Raw genomic sequence first — 19,161 nt, 5'->3', positions numbered from 1 at the left:
AAAGGCACACTCTTTCATCTGTTCTGGTCATGTCCCAAGGCTACTCAATTCTGGAAAACAGTGCTGGATCACATCAATAAAATCACAGGACTTACTATCCCATGGGACCCGGGCATCGTTCTATTGGGATCAAGCGGGGAGGGCCAATTCCCCCTCTCCGGGCACAGAGCAGAGCTATGCTCCCACCTGTTAACGGGCGCAAAAATCTCCATAGCTAGGCTGTGGAAAAACCCAGAGGGCCCGGCAGTACAAATGTGGTGGACAAAATGCTGGGACATAATTGCAGCGGAAAAAATTACGGCCCTTCGGTTCGGAAACAGAGACAAATTCTCCCAAACATGGGCTCCCTTTTTGGACTTCACCCAGAAATTCCCAGGTCTGGCACGACAACCCCCCTCCCTACGATGGATGGACAAAACCGAATAAACACAAAGGGGACAAAGCAGAGCAGAGGTACAGATTGCCCCAGGGTCCGGACTGCTAATGAACTCAGGAATGATGCTCCAATGCCCCAATAATCTATCGCTCACCGCAATCTAAGAACGACTTAGTACCTAAAGCCCATACTAGGATCCCTTTCCGCCCACATGCAATTCATCACTGCCCATCAGGGCTAGACTAAACACTTGCTTCGACCCATGAACTGCCCTCTGACTTGTTATGATTGTTGTTTTGTTATGAAGGACATTGTCCTTGTTGTTCTACTACGTGCACCTGTAAACTCAATCGCGCTGCGCGCAGCGCTCTTTATGTATTTGCAAACAGTTGATGCAATGTATGTACAAAACCAATAAAAATATATTCGGAAAAAAAAAAATGTGGTTTGACCCCAATTTACCAAAATGAACAGTGTCAATGTTGAACACATACCGGCACATTGAACAGGTGCTGTATTTGTGGAAACCAACAGGTTGTCACTTCTGCAGCCAATGCTTGGTGTCTTTTAGTGAATCTGACAAGAAAGAGCGACTGAAGATTTTCCTTAGAATAGGTGCTTTACTATATGTGAGGCTGGGTTTACCTTCAATCCAACCTTTAAAGTCTTTGTCGAATAATAAGAGATGCCAACGTCTTTTTAAAAATATTAAATACTAAATTACTGTTACTGCTGTACCAGGTAATAAACCAAAGCTTGTTATTATCTAAGCTAAGGAGACTGCTTTCTCCCTAGGTTTCAGAAGGGTGGGTCTCTGTATTTGAGCCACTTGGAGTTCTACTTTGTGAAGGGTGTCTCTCAAGTATCCCATGGGCAGGAAACTCTTAAGTCTCCTGTTACATTCCTCCTCATAATCTAGGGTCTGGCTACGTTTGGCACTAATACATTCCCCTTTAGGGATGTTGGAAATAGCTGTCTTCCTATGGCAGCTGGTGGCATGCAATAGTGAATTCACAGCTGTAGCTTTGCGATAGGTGTGTGTACAAAAGCCTGTTGGTGTGATACTAATCACAAGATCTAAAAAGTCAATGCTGGAACTGCTGGGCGTGTACGTAAATGCCAATCAACAGAGCTTCTGCCTGGCCCAATGCACATGTAGATAGTTCATAGTCTTCAAGGGTTTCTTGTTTCCAGCAGGTTATCTTTCCTGCTCTCTAACTCAAAGTATAGATTTCAAATGCACATGTTTCCTGATACAAAACGATCCAACTTCTCCAGGATGATTTAAAAGCAATAATAATAATGTGTTTGCCTTTTCTTGCTTGAAGGTGTTGGGATTACCCAAACTTCTGTAGTTTTGCCGTTTCCTTGGAATTCATAGCCTCGATTAAAATATTTGTGTCTGTTTCCTTCTCTCTTTTCATAGTGTATTTACATCCTCTGGTTTCTCAGGTTGCTATAACCTAGATAGCTTTTCTGAATCATTATACAGAGTGTTAGTATTTCTCTTAGTCCCTCTTTCTTAGGGTTTTCTTACTCTCAGGTTCCTTAAGCTCCTGTGACCTTGATAGCTTTCTTTGCTCTTGCTCACAATTCTTGTTTTACTTTCAATCCATGCCAACCCTTTGCTCACCCTTCTTGCTGCCACAGGCTCTGCTGCCCTGCATGGCTCCAGCCCCCCAGGACATCGATTCTGCAGAGGCTTACCTCTGCATAGGAGTTCTCCTCCCTCTGTAGGAGTCTCTCCTCTTATACACATCACAACATCACAAGAATAAACAACACAGTCTCCTTCGCTGACTATGTTGTGCAAGCTATGTTTAGCATTGCCTGTAGAAAAAGTTTGAGGAATCCAAAGTGATGTTCCAAATATGCAGTTTCTGCTGATGCTCTTTGACATTGGCATTCAGGTGAGATCCAGTATTACCCAAAGACAAAGATACAGAAGAAGTGTCACTGTTTGGTGGTTTAAAAATAGGAGTATTCAAAACAGAAGTAATAACAGTCTTTCCAGGTCTCATATGTGCAGCTATTGTACGTTGGACAGCCTCAAACAGGGGTGGCTTCCCCCTTCGGCCAATGGACAAACACCCTGGATTCGTAACACTGGCCAGTCAAAGTAATAACCCAACCTTAACGCTCCCTAATGCACTGTTCATGACCTCACACATGAAATCACAGATAACAATACAACCGTTCATTATCAATGACATTGTTGATGATATCTAAATGAATTTTATGTAGATAATGTTAATGTGTTGCATCATATACTGTGCCTGCTGTTCTGATTTCCAAGCTATAGTATACATTTTCAGAAATGTAAAGCCATATGTCAGGCTAGCTCTCCGCAAATGTTACTGTGTGCACAAACCCGCACTACCTCAAGCACATGCCTATGGGGGTGAATCACAGAACGATTCCACAATGTTGAATGTGTAACACTTCATACTCTTCCCCTCCTATACATTATTCTGGAAACCCAATCTTCATCTAAGCTCTTCTACAGAAATTAAGACACTCTGGTAAAGGCTCCACTCTGCAACCAGAGTTATCAAGAGTACCATTGTCTCATGAAAGATGTAACAAATGCTTCACACAAGTCATGCGTTTCAACTGGTTTATTGTGGGAGTTTTAAATTGTCCTCGCAAACACTGTACCGTATGGTTTCTCTTTGGGCCTCAAACCAAAGTCTCTGATTTCACGCAAGACAACATTTTGGGGGGTCTGACAAACTTTATGGTGTGCAAAACGTCTTTGGTGTTTAGAATTCCTCAATTCAGATATCCCTTCCGAGATCTAGCCTCTCTTCTCCATCTGTAATAAGACCTCTGTTTCCCCAGGAAGATTCCTTTGGCTGGGTCTTGGGACCCAGCATGCACCTACTTATTAGGGTTGCCAGTGGTGAGAGCTAGGAGAGCTATAGCTGGGCAAGGCAAAACTAAGTTTGATAGCTTCCACCACTGATCCTGCCATGGTCTTCTCTAGATACAGCCAGAGAGTCTCCTTCTCCTCCCTGCCTAGAGGTCCTGACTTAAGTTCCCAATACTAAGACATTGGGCCTCATTCCGAGTTTGGAGGTAGCCATGGCGTTATTTGTGCCATGGCTGCCTCCAAACCCGGGTCCGTGTCCTGTCTGGGTGAATGGGGACTTACCAGGACATTCCGACCTGTGCGGACCAGGTAAGTCCCCAGTCAACCAACCATTCCCCATTCCATTTCAGCCCCCATAGGGCTCAATGGGAATGGCGAAGGCGCTAATTACAGTCCTGTAAATTACGGGCCCGTTATTAGCACCCTGGTCCCTTAGCAGGACCCGCAAAGGACGTGTGGTCAGACCACTAGGGGACCTCGGAATTGGGTGGTAAGGGTTTAACGGCACCAGTCTCATTACCGGTGACAGTTAACCCTTACCGCCCAACTCAGAATGAGGCCCATTGTCTACCTCCTCAATGACTCATAATGATCTCCCAACGGGGGCTTTTGTGAACCTCTTATTCTATCCTTTGCTCTATTTCACCACATGCTTGTACCTCCACCCAACCTCCTGTCACTGCCCCCATTGGCTCAAGGTATGATTCTCTCTCATTGCTTCTGATCAGTTCCTCCCCTTCTATTTACTCTTGTCTTCTTCTTCCGGGTTTCCCTCTCAAGCCTTTCTCCTGTCTCCTCTCCATTTGTTTGGAGCTTCGCCCATCCCTGCTTTATCTTCTTAGGGTATGCCATTCTCTTTCCTCTGACCTCTTTTACTGAACTCATCACCTCTCCTCTCCCAAGAATTCACCTCAAACCACCTCTCTCGGTATGTCCTCTAGTCCTCCATTAATATTTACTTCAAATGATTCTGCAGGACACTCCTCCTTCTCTCCCATGTAAGTCTCTGCACCAGCTTCCTCTTCACTCTGTCTGATGTTCGTCCCTGCCACCTCAAAACGTAACCCTCCTCCTCCTTCTTCTCTCATGTTCCATCTCTCCTCCGCACAACTCCTCACCGAACTGCTCTCTTTTACTGGTGTTTCACCTCACCTTAACCCTCCTCCTCCTTCTTCTCTCATCTTCCATCTCTCCTCCTCACAACTGCTCACCAACCTACTCTCTTTTACTGGTGTTTCACCTCACCCCCACACAAATCTTTTCAACCTCCTCCTCTCCTTTCTTGATCTCCATCTCCATATTAGTTATCAGTGTCATCATCCCCTCTGAAAATCATCCTTTTATTGAACAGATCACCTTCATTGAGATGCAAAAGATAACCAAAAACGTTTTTATTTCGCAAGGCAAGACCCTATAAAGTACTATGTCACAAGAAGTGGAATTGTTTTCGCACCATAGTAATTTGGGAAGATAATAAGCAAAAGAGATGATAATCTTAACAATATCTTATGCAATTAAATAAACAATTGAATAAGTATTAAGCAAATACAAAGTGCAGACTCTCTCAACCAATTGCAGAAAGAGTGAACCATACTTAATATAATATAATCATGTTCTTTGTCATTTAATTACTCACTTAGGTCGGTTATTGTCCCTGTTTAACACGTTGTTTCAACTTGTATTTTTTCTTTTTTGTATTTCTTCGTCATTTGTGGTTTTTACCTTATGTATGTGGGCAATTGATTGCATGATTTTGTGGTTTATTTATTTGGTACACAATTGTCAAAAATAATCATGTGTACACTAGTGAAAAACCCTGATGAAGCTCCAAGAGTGAAACAAGTGTACGCATAGAATAGTTCCACAAACTGTAATTCATAGCTGTTAGAAACTTCAGGACATTGAATTGTTTTATATTTATATGCAACGTTTGTAATTAGGTTTAAGATTGTTATAATTCCAACAAAAAGTTCATGCCAATTATTTTCAAAATCAATAGGGAGGGACTGAAGCCCGGAGAATGTGCATTTTTAAGCATTTAATAAAAAGAACCGTCTCATTGTGCTAATGTTGCACCTATTCTACCGCTACCCGATGAAGGTCATATTGAAAATCCAAGAAAAATGTTGAAAAGAATGAGTGTAATTTCCAACATTTTGCTGCCCAGGATTAAGTCTTGTGAAGTGTAGGTTCCTCTTCCCCGTGGTCCAGGATCTGTAGAATCGAAACAGAGCTAGCCCTTTAGCACCAAATTAGTGTAACCTTTATCAGCAAGTCCTAAAACGAATGTCAAATAATTAGCCACACATCCAAATTCAAAACCTGGTATGACAGCGACAGTCCATAGATAAGCAACGTTGGCGAATCTTGGTTTACAGCTCATGAGTGGGGCAGTATCTTCCCTATCAATGAGCTTGATGGAGGAAACCAAATGACAATGTATGTTTTCTTCCATGCCTGGATGAACATTTTTTACCTCTCCTGAAAAACAGTAACAGACTAATTCCTGGAATTGGCCCCAAAAAGGACATGACATCTGGGCTCACTACAAAACACCTGAATAAATATAAAAAATAAATAGACACACTCTGAGGGGAACAGGAATTTTGAAAGCTAACATAAGAACATAAGAAACATACTCCTTAGAGGGCTCTGGTGTCAAATAACCTCAAAAGCCAAACCTCGAAGATTAACTTGTTGTTTTGCTTTTTTAAATGCAAATAAATATATAATGTATGAAATCTTTAGCAGAGTGAGAGTGAACTACTTGTCATCGTGAACATTGGGCACAAAAAAGCGGATAAAGGAAATGCATAGATGGCTGGTAGCATATAATGTCTGCTTGTTAATGGGGAATAATAAACAACGTGAAGGAGCCAAGGGCAGAATACATATATACCTGTTCTTGTTATATTATTTCTCTGAGCCTCATGCAGAGGGTTATATTATAACTGCTCAGATCACTTATTGAACGATGTAGTTTAAATCAACATTTTCTCATTTGTTGGAAATAGAACTTTTGGAACAATTCTTACAAATGTAAGCAACGCAACACAGAATTTAAGTGTAAAGGAAGCATTTTACTATGAACCTGTACATGGATTTCTCATACCGATTTAATATATTAAAACTGAAGTTGTGTTCACAACCTTAAAAGAAGATTTAAAAGTTAGATGTGAAACGGAAGTTAGTTGAGATCAGAATAGGGTTACCATTTCCCCATGTGACTTACAATTCAGCAAAGCAAACAAACTGCAATATTCTCTACAGTTTTCATTTTCAATGTGTAATGTTGTACTAACTGCTTACTGACAGGGGTCTTATACACATCTATTAAACAAAAAATCATCATGTATTCTTTTGAATGATAGGGCATATATGTCAGTTGTGGTTGCTCAGATACTTGTTCCATGAGTCTTAAAGCACATTGCAAAACGGAACATCTGTGTTAGGCACTACGTTCTTTGTTTCCCTAGTTCTAATGCTCAAAAAAGCAATAAGAGAAGGGTCACTTCGAGGGTCTGTTAATGGAGGTCACATATATAATTATTTTGCAAATGCGCTTCAAAGATCTCTAGCAATGCAGATGAAGTTACTGTGATTGTGAAAACATTGGCGCAAAGTGAGCAGGTGTGAATAAGATGAACAATGTATATCCATACTAAAATATGTGTGTAACCCTCCTTTGAAACCTTTATCATAAATTAAAATGTCTTTATTTGAAGGATATTGAAGACGATCTGCATCACTTTTGGAAACCTCTACCTCATTGGCAGGATGATCTTGTAAGTAGATTGCTTGTATACCTTTGAAAAATTGAAGATGAGTAAAATTACCCATTCCATGAACAATTTCAGCTAGCGTTACAGTGTGACTTTATAATGCTATGGTATATGAAAGTGCTTTTATCCTATTGACAGGAATATCGAATAAGGGCTAAGCTCACGCTATCCATTTGGCAAATGAAGGAGAATGTAATTTCTGCAACATTACTACAGTCCACTCTGGATCAATTGTAATCTTATGGCAGCTGTAGTAGTCTTGACCTGTTCTACGGGCAGGGTAGTAAAATGCACCAAAGCATCACCTTTATCTGGTCCAAAACTAATGTGCCTAGGTCACAAGAGATCACTAGATTTCTTTAAGAGAAAAACAACTCAACAACCGTTTAGAAGACTTTGAAGGCGAAGGGCCAAGTTTAAAAAGCCAAATGTGAATTAATAGGGACTTATATCCTAGAGGTCTGGGAGCAGAGCACAGCACACATATCCCAGACTGACTTTAGGACAGTATTGCAGGCACTGGTGCTCTCCAGAGTGGGCTCATGGAAAGCACTGACTGCTACCACAGTCTTCCTTCGAGGGCTGTATTACATCCTGTAGCTCACTTAATAGCAGGAGGACAGCCGTATGACCACATCATGCCCATTCTCAGAAAGCTCCATTGGCTCCTGCTAGACGCCCAGTTATATTTGAAGGTGCTAGCCTTATAATGAGACAGTGGCAATGAACTTACTTATCCAATTTCCACAGGTGTGCGATTCCCCCAAGACCCAAACAACATTGATGCTAGAGTTTCCAAATGAAGAAAATGTAGACCACAAAACAATTGCACTCAGGAATGGCTCCAGCCAGTTAAAAATAGCTTTCTATTCGCCTCTGAACCATTCCTCCAAGTCATTGGTTGACTTTGGCTCAGTTAATTGCCTGTTTGCCGTCCGATGTACCATAAACAGTTTTGCTTCTGCTGCAGAAGTGCTTCGCAATTCTGATATTGCACTTAGTATTTTGCCATTGTCAGAACATGTGCATTAAGATCGACTTACCCAGAACTGCTCTGCTCTTCACCATGATCTACAGATCCTTCAACTCCTCCCCCGCAAACCCAGCTCGAGTAGTACAGCAGTTGGGTAGTGATACCTGGGTACGTTTCCTTCATCGTAGAACTTCGATTCCGCTACCTTCTTAGTGCACTACCTTTTCAATGGTTACCACCATGGGCCCTATATTGTGTACTTTTCTACTTTACCACCCTCAAGGATGCGGCATGCTCCGGAGTGTACAGGTAGACAAAAGACTGAACACCACATCCCTCCTACCAGACCACCAACACTGCCCATCAAAATAGCATTATTTGCCTGTAAGAGGCCTACATCAGGCATGTGGGGAAGCAGAGGGGTATTGGATGTTGCGGCCTTCCTCTTCTTTGGTAATGCTATTATTTTACTGATTTTATTAATACCATATACAACCAACCACATTTAAATGTGGAAGGTTGTAGTTGTTGCGTCGCAGACACTATGAGACGGTCTATTAATGATGTGGTTCACATTGTGCTCATCAAAGTCTTCTGCTTCAGGATGTCCAGGTTCTGTCCTTGGCGTAACACACAATAACCCCCCCCCCAGCCCCTCCTCTGGCACTTTGTTGTGAATGCCCCAGATATTGCTGTCACCGAGAGACATACACAGGCCGTGATCCCTATATAACTCGGACCCTCTGCACCATATTGGCTGCGGAGATGACTGCTGCACCTCTGGGGGCATTAATCACCAACAAATATAATTTCCACGTGCTTTATCAACATTACACCCGGCGAGTTGACTTGTGAACGTGTACAAAGGTGGAGGCAATAGTCCCACATGGTGTAATCTATGTTATCATATACATTTGGCCACTGGTGACAGTTCCCATAAGGTTAAGGAAATTAAGAGGTCTGCTCCTGGTTTCCCAATCATTAAAATAATTATGCTTCAAGGGATGAGCGCTATACAATGCATGTCACTTTTATGAAGCTAAGATTGTTAAGGTGGCAAAGAGTTTGCTGCCAGTGGCTCTGAATCCATCTCTGGATTGAGTTAGTAGGGGGAGAAATTCATAACCGTGTTTGCTTTTGGGGACCTTCAATTCCTAGGAATTACTCTATTATAAGAAGAATGAGTTAGGATGTTGTCATACTTACCTGCAAGACTCGGTCTGCGGTATCTTTGGTACCTACATGATATCAGTGGGTTTCTGCTTTTCAGCAGAAAAAAAGGTGGTTAAGGGCATGATAAGGTGACAATCATTAGCATTCTTAATATTAGGGATAGTTGCAGCGGAGACTGTGCTCTCCAGGACCCACTCGGGAGGACACAGGATACTGTAGTGGTGAGTTTCTGCATACCAAGGAGGAGGCCACCTTTTTAAAATTGTCCATTGCAGTGTCTTCAAGAAGTCCTTCAGCAGCTCCAGGCCCTTTCTTCAGTAACACTAATGCGAATGTTCAGTTTGTATACACTGTGCCAGAATTTCCAGTCATTCAGAGGGACACATTCCTATGGGACTGCTTAACATCTTATATAGGCAGGAGTACCTTATATTGGAGGTCCCCCCTAGAGGGAAGTTCATTGCAATCGATTCTGTGGTTGATATGAAGTATCTTGAACAATATCGCTGATTCTCGCCTCGAGCACCTTTCTACATAGGCTTTGCTTCTGCCACTTATTTCATGGGTCATCATAATATTATATGAGAGAAAGAAAACATCTCGAAAGGCAGAGTCAGGAGGTGGCTTGTGTCAGCACTTTAATAGTCCCGAAAATGACCTGAAAACCTCAAAGGGGCACTAAGTGGCAAGCAGCGTTTCAGCATAGCAACAACAGAGGCTGAAGTGTGGAAGGACATTGCAGCATGATCGGGGTGTTTTTTTAAATGTACCATTCAAAATGGGAAAATCATAACATCTGTTAATTCAGTACTTAAAATCTACAATTAATACAGTAGATAATAGTCTCACCATTATAAAGACATTTGCTAGTTACAGAAAGTGTGAGACCATCGAGTTCCCAATTACCCAAGAGAGTCCCAAAGAAGATGTCATCCTTATACTGATGCGTGGGGATGCCTAAGCTGACCGCCAGCTCTCCCAGCCTCTCCATGTGTTCAATGAAAAGCCTGGTTGGCAGGATCAACCCTTGGGACGCCCCAAAACAGGTGGAAAGCAGGTCAGATCAGGCCTCACCCATACTGACCAGTTGATGCTGATTGTTCAGAAAGAAACAGAACTAACCCAATACCCACTCACATGCACTCATCTGTTGGGCTAGGATGGCAATTTGAACCCGATGGCCTATTGTGTCAAATGCCACTGAGAGATTGAGTAAGTCCAGCAAACAGATACTGATGGAATCCATTTGATGAAGTCCCCTGATTTAGCCTGGGTGAAGGACTGGGATAACTCTGGGGCCATGCGCCACCACCCGGTTTATGAGGTAGGGTTCTAAGGACACACACAGAGGATACCCGATGTTCTACATTCCAACACAAGCCACATCCAATCTCCACAGTATGCATTCCAAAATCGGTCCCCTATTCTAAAAAGCTCCACTTCTTTCCACAGAAGCAGAATTCTGAGGAAGAGAGGGATCGGAAAATGATGAACTTGGCACCTTAAAGCCCTAAGCTCCTTTTAAAATGTCCAGGGCTATGTTGTGGGGGGCGGGGGCGGGAGGAACAAGCTTGGACTTCCCTGTCATTTGTCTTTATCCCTGACATGCAAGGTAGTATTGTCTCAACTCCTCAGTACCTGTTGCCAGTATGTTAAGCTCTAGATGGAGGGCCTCATGTCAACAACTCCCCAATTTAAATTACAAACTCTAGGTGTTTTAAGGGAGGCATGGTATCACACGTATGACACTGACACAAAAGGTGCAATTTGTAAAACGTTTCTTAAAGTTTCAATGTGGTTGGAGAAACTCCTATTTTGCCCTACAGCTAGAATGGAAGTAGTCTTGACCATCAAATCATAAACAATACAGTCCTAGTTGTGTCCGTCAAATCAAAATGGCCTATGCTAATAAAAACATAATGCCTGCCCTATATCTAGTACAAAAAGCGTGAAAAGGAATATATGTATGTAAAGGAAAGTCAGTGATCAAAATAATAAATGTGGCTGAGTCAGCTCTCCTCCTCACGTTGGACAGCACAGAGGAAGGCAGTCCCTGTAGACATGACGACACACTCTGGCTCAGGCTCTTAACACAAAAGCAGTTCAAAATATGGTCCAATGCCTGCCTGACCTTCCATGTTAAAGTCTTTCTTTCCAATTTCCAAAAACACAGGTTAACAAAAGGTTCACATTGGTCCCCCTCTGTCGGGATCAACCTCTTAAAGCATAAGTACACGTCGGCCCCCCTCTGTCGGGCTCAGACCTTTAACAGCAAAAGGTTCACAACACTCGCAGGGGTTCCCTTCCCCCAAGCTTAACTCATATCTTTGAGGGGTTCCCTTCTCCTAACTTATTATACTTCCGGTCTCCCTCCCTTTCCTGATATCGAAGACTTTCGAACGCGCACGGCTTTTGTGACAGACCTCCGAAGGACCACTTCGACTTTCCAGTTTTCCACTCACACTCCTATGTTATTTACCCCAGTGCATTCTAGTCTGCGTAGTTCACTGTATTATACATCAAAATCAACGTTCAGCTTTTTACATTCCCCTTCTCTCAGGGTTAATTTCAATCGCGTCACTTTTACATTTCATTCACTTTCTCTTTATAACCTTTTCACCTTTCATGGAGACTTTCGAGTGGGCTACTTCCTTTCGATGGACCACTCGGCTACTCAGTATCGCTGACTTTACAGTTATTATTATTTCAAAGTTAATTCACAGGTCTGCCTTTCTTTGCGTCTCATCCACACGTGTGCAGCCTTCAATTTTGCTACACAATGTTCTTCAATCTTGCTTTAGCACACACTGGTCTCTCACGTCGCTTGCCAACTCACTAACTATGTGTGTTTCCTTCTTGTCTTTTACTTTCTTCCAATTTTGCGAGCTATGTGTTTTTCTTTCTTGTCTTTTACTTTCTTCGAATTTGCGAGTCAAGTTTAGTACCACAGGCTTAGCCTCGCCTCCCCAACTCTGCTGTTCACCCGGGAGGGTCACTGGCGTCCTTGAAACACAATGCAGCCTTCTTGTTTGGGATTTAGCAACATGTCTTTTGCGGCCTGTTGGAGGCAACGACCTCCTGCAGGAAACTCCTGGGGTTGTCTACCCGTGACTCTCGTCCCTCGGTCCGTTGCTCTGTTCCAGTAGGTTCGCCTTTGCCCCGGAAGTTCTGCTCTTACTTGTGTTCCACCTTGCTCAGAGTGTGTCTCTGTGTTCTGCTTTTTATCCGTGTGAGGAGAGCTAATTGGTATCAGATGTATGCACTTAGAGTCAAGTACCTGACTTTGCCTGACCCAATTAGCGGGACATGTCCATTTCAATGTGCAAGAGTTAGTATTGTTACTCTCAGTCGCCCTCTTCCTCAACCCCCTGTTTGTGTGGAAAGGCGGGGAGGGTTGGAACTTCGAGGAATCCTGTAAAATAGGATTGGTTAGGTGTACGGGAAAGGAGGGAATACTGTGTCTCACTGTAGGCTGTCTCACCACCACTCCCTGGTGATCCTCCCGCACTGGTCCACCCCCAGGGTCTGGATCCCAATGTGATGGCCATTCCCTGGCCACCTGAGAGAGAGAACCCTGGGGACTAGCAGGTGAGACACACCTTGATTTCTCAGTGTCCAGAATGTCTGAGATATTGATGGCCCAGGAGAGGTGAGACCCCAATTGTAAAGTAGAATGCTTAGGGCCACAAGATACCCTGGATACTGTACATGGGCAAAGGGAGCCCCTTTCTCCCTTTTAAGAAAGCCAATGCCATAATATGGAGGAAATAATGTGACAAGGACTTCCACGAGTGAGAACATAGTTTGTGATTACTGTTGTGGAATAGTTGTGATGGGTTGCTCTGAAGTTACTGGCATCCGTGAGTGGGAGCCTTGCCAATATCAACACCTGGTTTGATCAGTCTTGGTCCTTGTGCACTGCCACAAGCCACTCCAGTCAGCAAGATGAGACAGCAGGAATCCACAGAGCAGTAAAGACTCAGATCAGCTCATCAACGACAGAGTGCGACAGGGACCCGGGACCAGAGTTCCTTCCCATCAGCAGCCATAAGTAAAAGTAACATGGGGGCCAGCCTTAATGAAGGATCGGGCCACAGACCTGCACCACTCGACACCCTGGAACATAAGACACCTGCCAAAAGCAACATTAAAACAATGCAGAGCCGTTCAAATGACCTTAGCTGCCCTGTGGGTTCTGGTGTCAATAATTAAGGAATTAGGGGGAAATGATGGGGTAACAATGCACTATGAAAAGGAGGTGGAGCATTTGACAACATGGGAGTCAGGAGCCGGACTCTGCAAGAGAGCAACAGTGCATTACGGAGCAGTGAGGAATATGGAGACAGGTGGGAGAAAGAGCCAATCATTGCCTGTCTGAGTGGAGAAGAGGAAAGGTGGAGGTGAAGAGAGGCAAGTAGAACAGAAGTGAAGATAAGGAGGAGTAATGGAGGAGAGGTAATTAGGGGAGGGGAGGAAGGGCAGAGTGAAGAAGGAGAAAGGAGTGTCCCCAGAAAGGAGGAGAAACATTGAGTGGGAGGATAGGCACACAAAGCAGAAGAAAAGGGGGAAGAGCACTCAATAGGAGGAGAGAAGGTGAAAAAAGAAAAGCCAATAAAGGAGAAAGAATGATGAGAAGGAGGGGAGAAGACTGGGGAGACAAGCCCCCTTGAGAAAGGTGGTAGGCAGGAAGGAGGAAAGCAAGTGTGGAAAGGAGAAGAAGTGGAAAGTAAAGGAACACACTAGTGACAAGTGCAAGAAACTATGAAGAGGTAGAAGGCAGAAAAGACCCTAAGGAGGGTGTTAAAGAGGAATTGTCTAAGAAAAGGAAGGGTGAGTGGGATCCTCAGAAGAGGGGAAGGAAAGAGAGAAGAAACAAAAGGTCAGAAGGAGTTGAAGACAGGAGGTCCCGGATGGGGAAAGTGAGACAGAGAAGAAGTTCCTTGTTTACAGAGAAGCAGAGAGGAGTTGGAAAAGGAGAGCAGTTGAAAGAGATGCAAGGAAATACAGAGGACAAAGAGGGGAGCTTAAAGCAGGAGCTAAGGAATAGTAATAAGAGAAAGTAGTGGACTGAAAGCAGTAGAAAAGGGTGCTGGTCTAGTGGTATTACCCAAATTGACCTTTTACAAATGACCTTTTGCACAATTGACCTAATTATAGTGGTCCTAATTGACCTTCTGCACAATTGACCTTTACATTATTTTAGTTATTTTATATATGTATTGGCTTGATTTTGGATTCTAAATAATATAAGGTGATTGGGTGGTGGGTTGCAGGGGGTTTTGGATTGGGTGGGGGTTTGCGGGGGATTCCCCCCATATATGTCCTAATTGACCTTCTAAATTAGGTAAATTTTCCCAAGGTTAATTCTCCCGAGGTCAATTGTGAAAAGGTCAATTAGTATACAACCAGAATTCAACAAAGGTAGCAGGCGCCCCTCCCCCGGAAGAACAAGGCATGATAACCTGTTCAGTGGTTGTTAACCACATTGAGAGTTCGCAGCCATCTGCTTTTTGCTCACTGTACCTTTCACAGATGGGAAATATCCATTTGCATATCAGTCTTTGTCCCGCCCACATGGGCAGTCCAGCACCGAAATGCTATGGCAATTCCTCTCTGAACAAGAGTACCTACAGCAACCCCATACACGTGTTTCAGCCTTGTTGGGCATCATCAGTGAGGTGAAGCTGAGCCTCTCTAAGCACAGTGAGCAGGGAGTCCACGTCTGGTTGCCCCCAGGTAACCCAGGGTGACCAACCCCAAGTTCCCTCAAAGAATTCAACAAAGGTAGCAGGCGCCCCTCCCCCGGAAGAACAAGGCATGATAACCTGTTCAGCGGTTGTTAACCACATTGAGAGTTCGCAGCCATCTGCTTTTTGCTCACTGTACCTTTCACAGATGGGAAATATCCATTTGCATATCAGTCTTTGTCCCGCCCACATGGGCAGTCCAGCACCGAAATGCTATGGCAATTCCTCTCTGAACAAGAGTACCTACAGCAACCCCATTAACGTGTTTCAGCCTTGTTGGGCATCATCAGTGAGGTGAAGCTGAGCCTCTCTAAGCACAGTGAGCAGGGAGTCCACGTCTGGTTGCCCCCAGGTAACCCAGGGTGACCAACCCCAAGTTCCCTCAAAGAATTCAACAAAGGTAGCAGGCGCCCCTCCCCCGGAAGAACAAGGCATGATAACCTGTTCAGTGGTTGTTAACCACATTGAGAGTTCGCAGCCATCTGCTTTTTGCTCACTGTACCTTTCACAGATGGGAAATATCCATTTGCATATCAGTCTTTGTCCCGCCCACATGGGCAGTCCAGCACCGAAATGCTATGGCAATTCCTCTCTGAACAAGAGTACCTACAGCAACCCCATACACGTGTTTCAGCCTTGTTGGGCATCATCAGTGAGGTGAAGCTGAGCCTCTCTAAGCACAGTGAGCAGGGAGTCCACGTCTGGTTGCCCCCAGGTAACCCAGGGTGACCAACCCCAAGTTCCCTCAAAGAATTCAACAAAGGTAGCAGGCGCCCCTCCCCCGGAAGAACAAGGCATGATAACCTGTTCAGTGGTTGTTAACCACATTGAGAGTTCGCAGCCATCTGCTTTTTGCTCACTGTACCTTTCACAGATGGGAAATATCCATTTGCATATCAGTCTTTGTCCCGCCCACATGGGCAGTCCAGCACCGAAATGCTATGGCAATTCCTCTCTGAACAAGAGTACCTACAGCAACCCCATACACGTGTTTCAGCCTTGTTGGGCATCATCAGTGAGGTGAAGCTGAGCCTCTCTAAGCACAGTGAGCAGGGAGTCCACGTCTGGTTGCCCCCAGGTAACCCAGGGTGACCAACCCCAAGTTCCCTCAAAGAATTCAACAAAGGTAGCAGGCGCCCCTCCCCCGGAAGAACAAGGCATGATAACCTGTTCAGTGGTTGTTAACCACATTGAGAGTTCGCAGCCATCTGCTTTTTGCTCACTGTACCTTTCACAGATGGGAAATATCCATTTGCATATCAGTCTTTGTCCCGCCCACATGGGCAGTCCAGCACCGAAATGCTATGGCAATTCCTCTCTGAACAAGAGTACCTACAGCAACCCCATACACGTGTTTCAGCCTTGTTGGGCATCATCAGTGAGGTGAAGCTGAGCCTCTCTAAGCACAGTGAGCAGGGAGTCCACGTCTGGTTGCCCCCAGGTAACCCAGGGTGACCAACCCCAAGTTCCCTCAAAGAATTCAACAAAGGTAGCAGGCGCCCCTCCCCCGGAAGAACAAGGCATGATAACCTGTTCAGTGGTTGTTAACCACATTGAGAGTTCGCAGCCATCTGCTTTTTGCTCACTGTACCTTTCACAGATGGGAAATATCCATTTGCATATCAGTCTTTGTCCCGCCCACATGGGCAGTCCAGCACCGAAATGCTATGGCAATTCCTCTCTGAACAAGAGTACCTACAGCAACCCCATACACGTGTTTCAGCCTTGTTGGGCATCATCAGTGAGGTGAAGCTGAGCCTCTCTAAGCACAGTGAGCAGGGAGTCCACGTCTGGTTGCCCCCAGGTAACCCAGGGTGACCAACCCCAAGTTCCCTCAAAGAATTCAACAAAGGTAGCAGGCGCCCCTCCCCCAGAAGAACAAGGCATGATAACCTGTTCAGTGGTTGTTAACCACATTGAGAGTTCGCAGCCATCTGCTTTTTGCTCACTGTACCGTTCACAGATGGGAAATACCCATTTGCATATCAGTCTTTGTCCCGCCCACATGGGCAGTCCAGCACCGAAATGCTATGGCAATTCCTCTCTGAACAAGAGTACCTACAGCAACCCCATACACGTGTTTCAGCCTTGTTGGGCATCATCAGTGAGGTGAAGCTGAGCCTCTCTAAGCACAGTGAGCAGGGAGTCCACGTCTGGTTGCCCCCAGGTAACCCAGGGTGACCAACCCCAAGTTCCCTCAAAGAATTCAACAAAGGTAGCAGGCGCCCCTCCCCCGGAAGAACAAGGCATGATAACCTGTTCAGTGGTTGTTAACCACATTGAGAGTTCGCAGCCATCTGCTTTTTGCTCACTGTACCTTTCACAGATGGGAAATATCCATTTGCATATCAGTCTTTGTCCCGCCCATATGGGCAGTCCAGCACCGAAATGCTATGGCAATTCCTCTCTGAACAAGAGTACCTACAGCAACCCCATACACGTGTTTCAGCCTTGTTGGGCATTATCAGTGAGGTGAAGCTGAGCCTCTCTAAGCACAGTGAGCAGGGAGTCCACGTCTGGTTGCCCCCAGGTAACCCAGGGTGACCAACCCCAAGTTCCCTCAAAGAATTCAACAAAGGTAGCAGGCGCCCCTCCCCCGGAAGAACAAGGCATGATAACCTGTTCAGTGGTTGTTAACCACATTGAGAGTTCGCAGCCATCTGCTTTTTGCTCACTGTACCTTTCACAGATGGGAAATATCCATTTGCATATCAGTCTTTGTCCCGCCCACATGGGCAGTCCAGCACCGAAATGCTATGGCAATTCCTCTCTGAACAAGAGTACCTACAGCAACCCCATACACGTGTTTCAGCCTTGTTGGGCATCATCAGTGAGGTGAAGCTGAGCCTCTCTAAGCACAGTGAGCAGGGAGTCCACGTCTGGTTGCCCCCAGGTAACCCAGGGTGACCAACCCCAAGTTCCCTCAAAGAATTCAACAAAGGTAGCAGGCGCCCCTCCCCCGGAAGAACAAGGCATGATAACCTGTTCAGTGGTTGTTAACCACATTGAGAGTTCGCAGCCATCTGCTTTTTGCTCACTGTACCTTTCACAGATGGGAAATATCCATTTGCATATCAGTCTTTGTCCCGCCCACATGGGTAGTCCAGCACCGAAATGCTATGGCAATTCCTCTCTGAACAAGAGTACCTACAGCAACCCCATACACGTGTTTCAGCCTTGTTGGGCATCATCAGTGAGGTGAAGCTGAGCCTCTCTAAGCACAGTGAGCAGGGAGTCCACGTCTGGTTGCCCCCAGGTAACCCAGGGTGACCAACCCCAAGTTCCCTCAAAGAATTCAACAAAGGTAGCAGGCGCCCCTCCCCCGGAAGAACAAGGCATGATAACCTGTTCAGTGGTTGTTAACCACATTGAGAGTTCGCAGCCATCTGCTTTTTGCTCACTGTACCTTTCACAGATGGGAAATATCCATTTGCATATCAGTCTTTGTCCCGCCCACATGGGCAGTCCAGCACCGAAATGCTATGGCAATTCCTCTCTGAACAAGAGTACCTACAGCAACCCCATACACGTGTTTCAGCCTTGTTGGGCATCATCAGTGAGGTGAAGCTGAGCCTCTCTAAGCACAGTGAGCAGGGAGTCCACGTCTGGTTGCCCCCAGGTAACCCAGGGTGACCAACCCCAAGTTCCCTCAAAGAATTCAACAAAGGTAGCAGGCGCCCCTCCCCCGGAAGAACAAGGCATGATAACCTGTTCAGTGGTTGTTAACCCTAGGTCTCCTGGGGGCAACCAGACGTGGTCTCCCTCTCACTGTGCTTAGAGAGGCATCAGCTTCACCTCACTGATGATCCCCAACAAGGGTGAAACACGTGTATGGGGTTGCTGGTGGTACTCTCGTTCAGATTGGAATTGCCATTGTATTTCGGTGCTGGACTGCCCCTGGGCAGGACAAAGACTGATATGCAAATGGATATTTCCCATCTGTGAAAGGCACAGTGAGTAAAAGCAGTGGCTGCGAACTCTCAAGTGGTTAATAACCACTGAACAGGTTATCATGTCTGTTCTTGCGAGAGAGGGGCCCCCGCTACCTTTATAAAACTATTTGTTAAGGAACCTGGGATTGGTAACCCTAGGTCTCCTGGGGGCAACCAGACGTGGTCTCCCTCTCACTGTGCTTAGAGAGGCATCAGCTTCACCTCACTGATGATCCCCAACAAGGGTGAAACACGTGTATGGGGTTGCTGGTGGTACTCTCGTTCAGATTGGAATTGCCATTGTAT

At 45.1% G+C, this 19,161-nt stretch overlaps 1 protein-coding gene across 2 annotated transcripts in view; it reads left to right on the top strand.

Annotated features, from left to right (window-relative positions):
• The window catches only part of LOC138528519 (cilia- and flagella-associated protein 337-like), an 875,503-nt gene that overhangs the window by 471,135 nt on the left and 385,207 nt on the right, over positions 1-19,161 (top strand). For both annotated transcript variants that reach the window (XM_069640251.1, XM_069640252.1), the window contains one exon: positions 6,974-7,033. In XM_069640251.1, coding sequence (XP_069496352.1) covers positions 6,974-7,033 — 60 coding nt within the window. The remainder of the gene's footprint in view (positions 1-6,973; positions 7,034-19,161) is intronic.

Source organism: Ambystoma mexicanum, chromosome 7q, assembly GCF_040938575.1.
Source record: "Ambystoma mexicanum isolate Mex_15411 chromosome 7q, UKY_AmexF1_1, whole genome shotgun sequence".
Classification (NCBI taxonomy): Eukaryota; Metazoa; Chordata; class Amphibia; order Caudata; family Ambystomatidae; genus Ambystoma; species Ambystoma mexicanum.
Note: the sequence above shows the minus strand (reverse complement) of the source record. Positions and strands in the feature narration are given on the sequence as shown.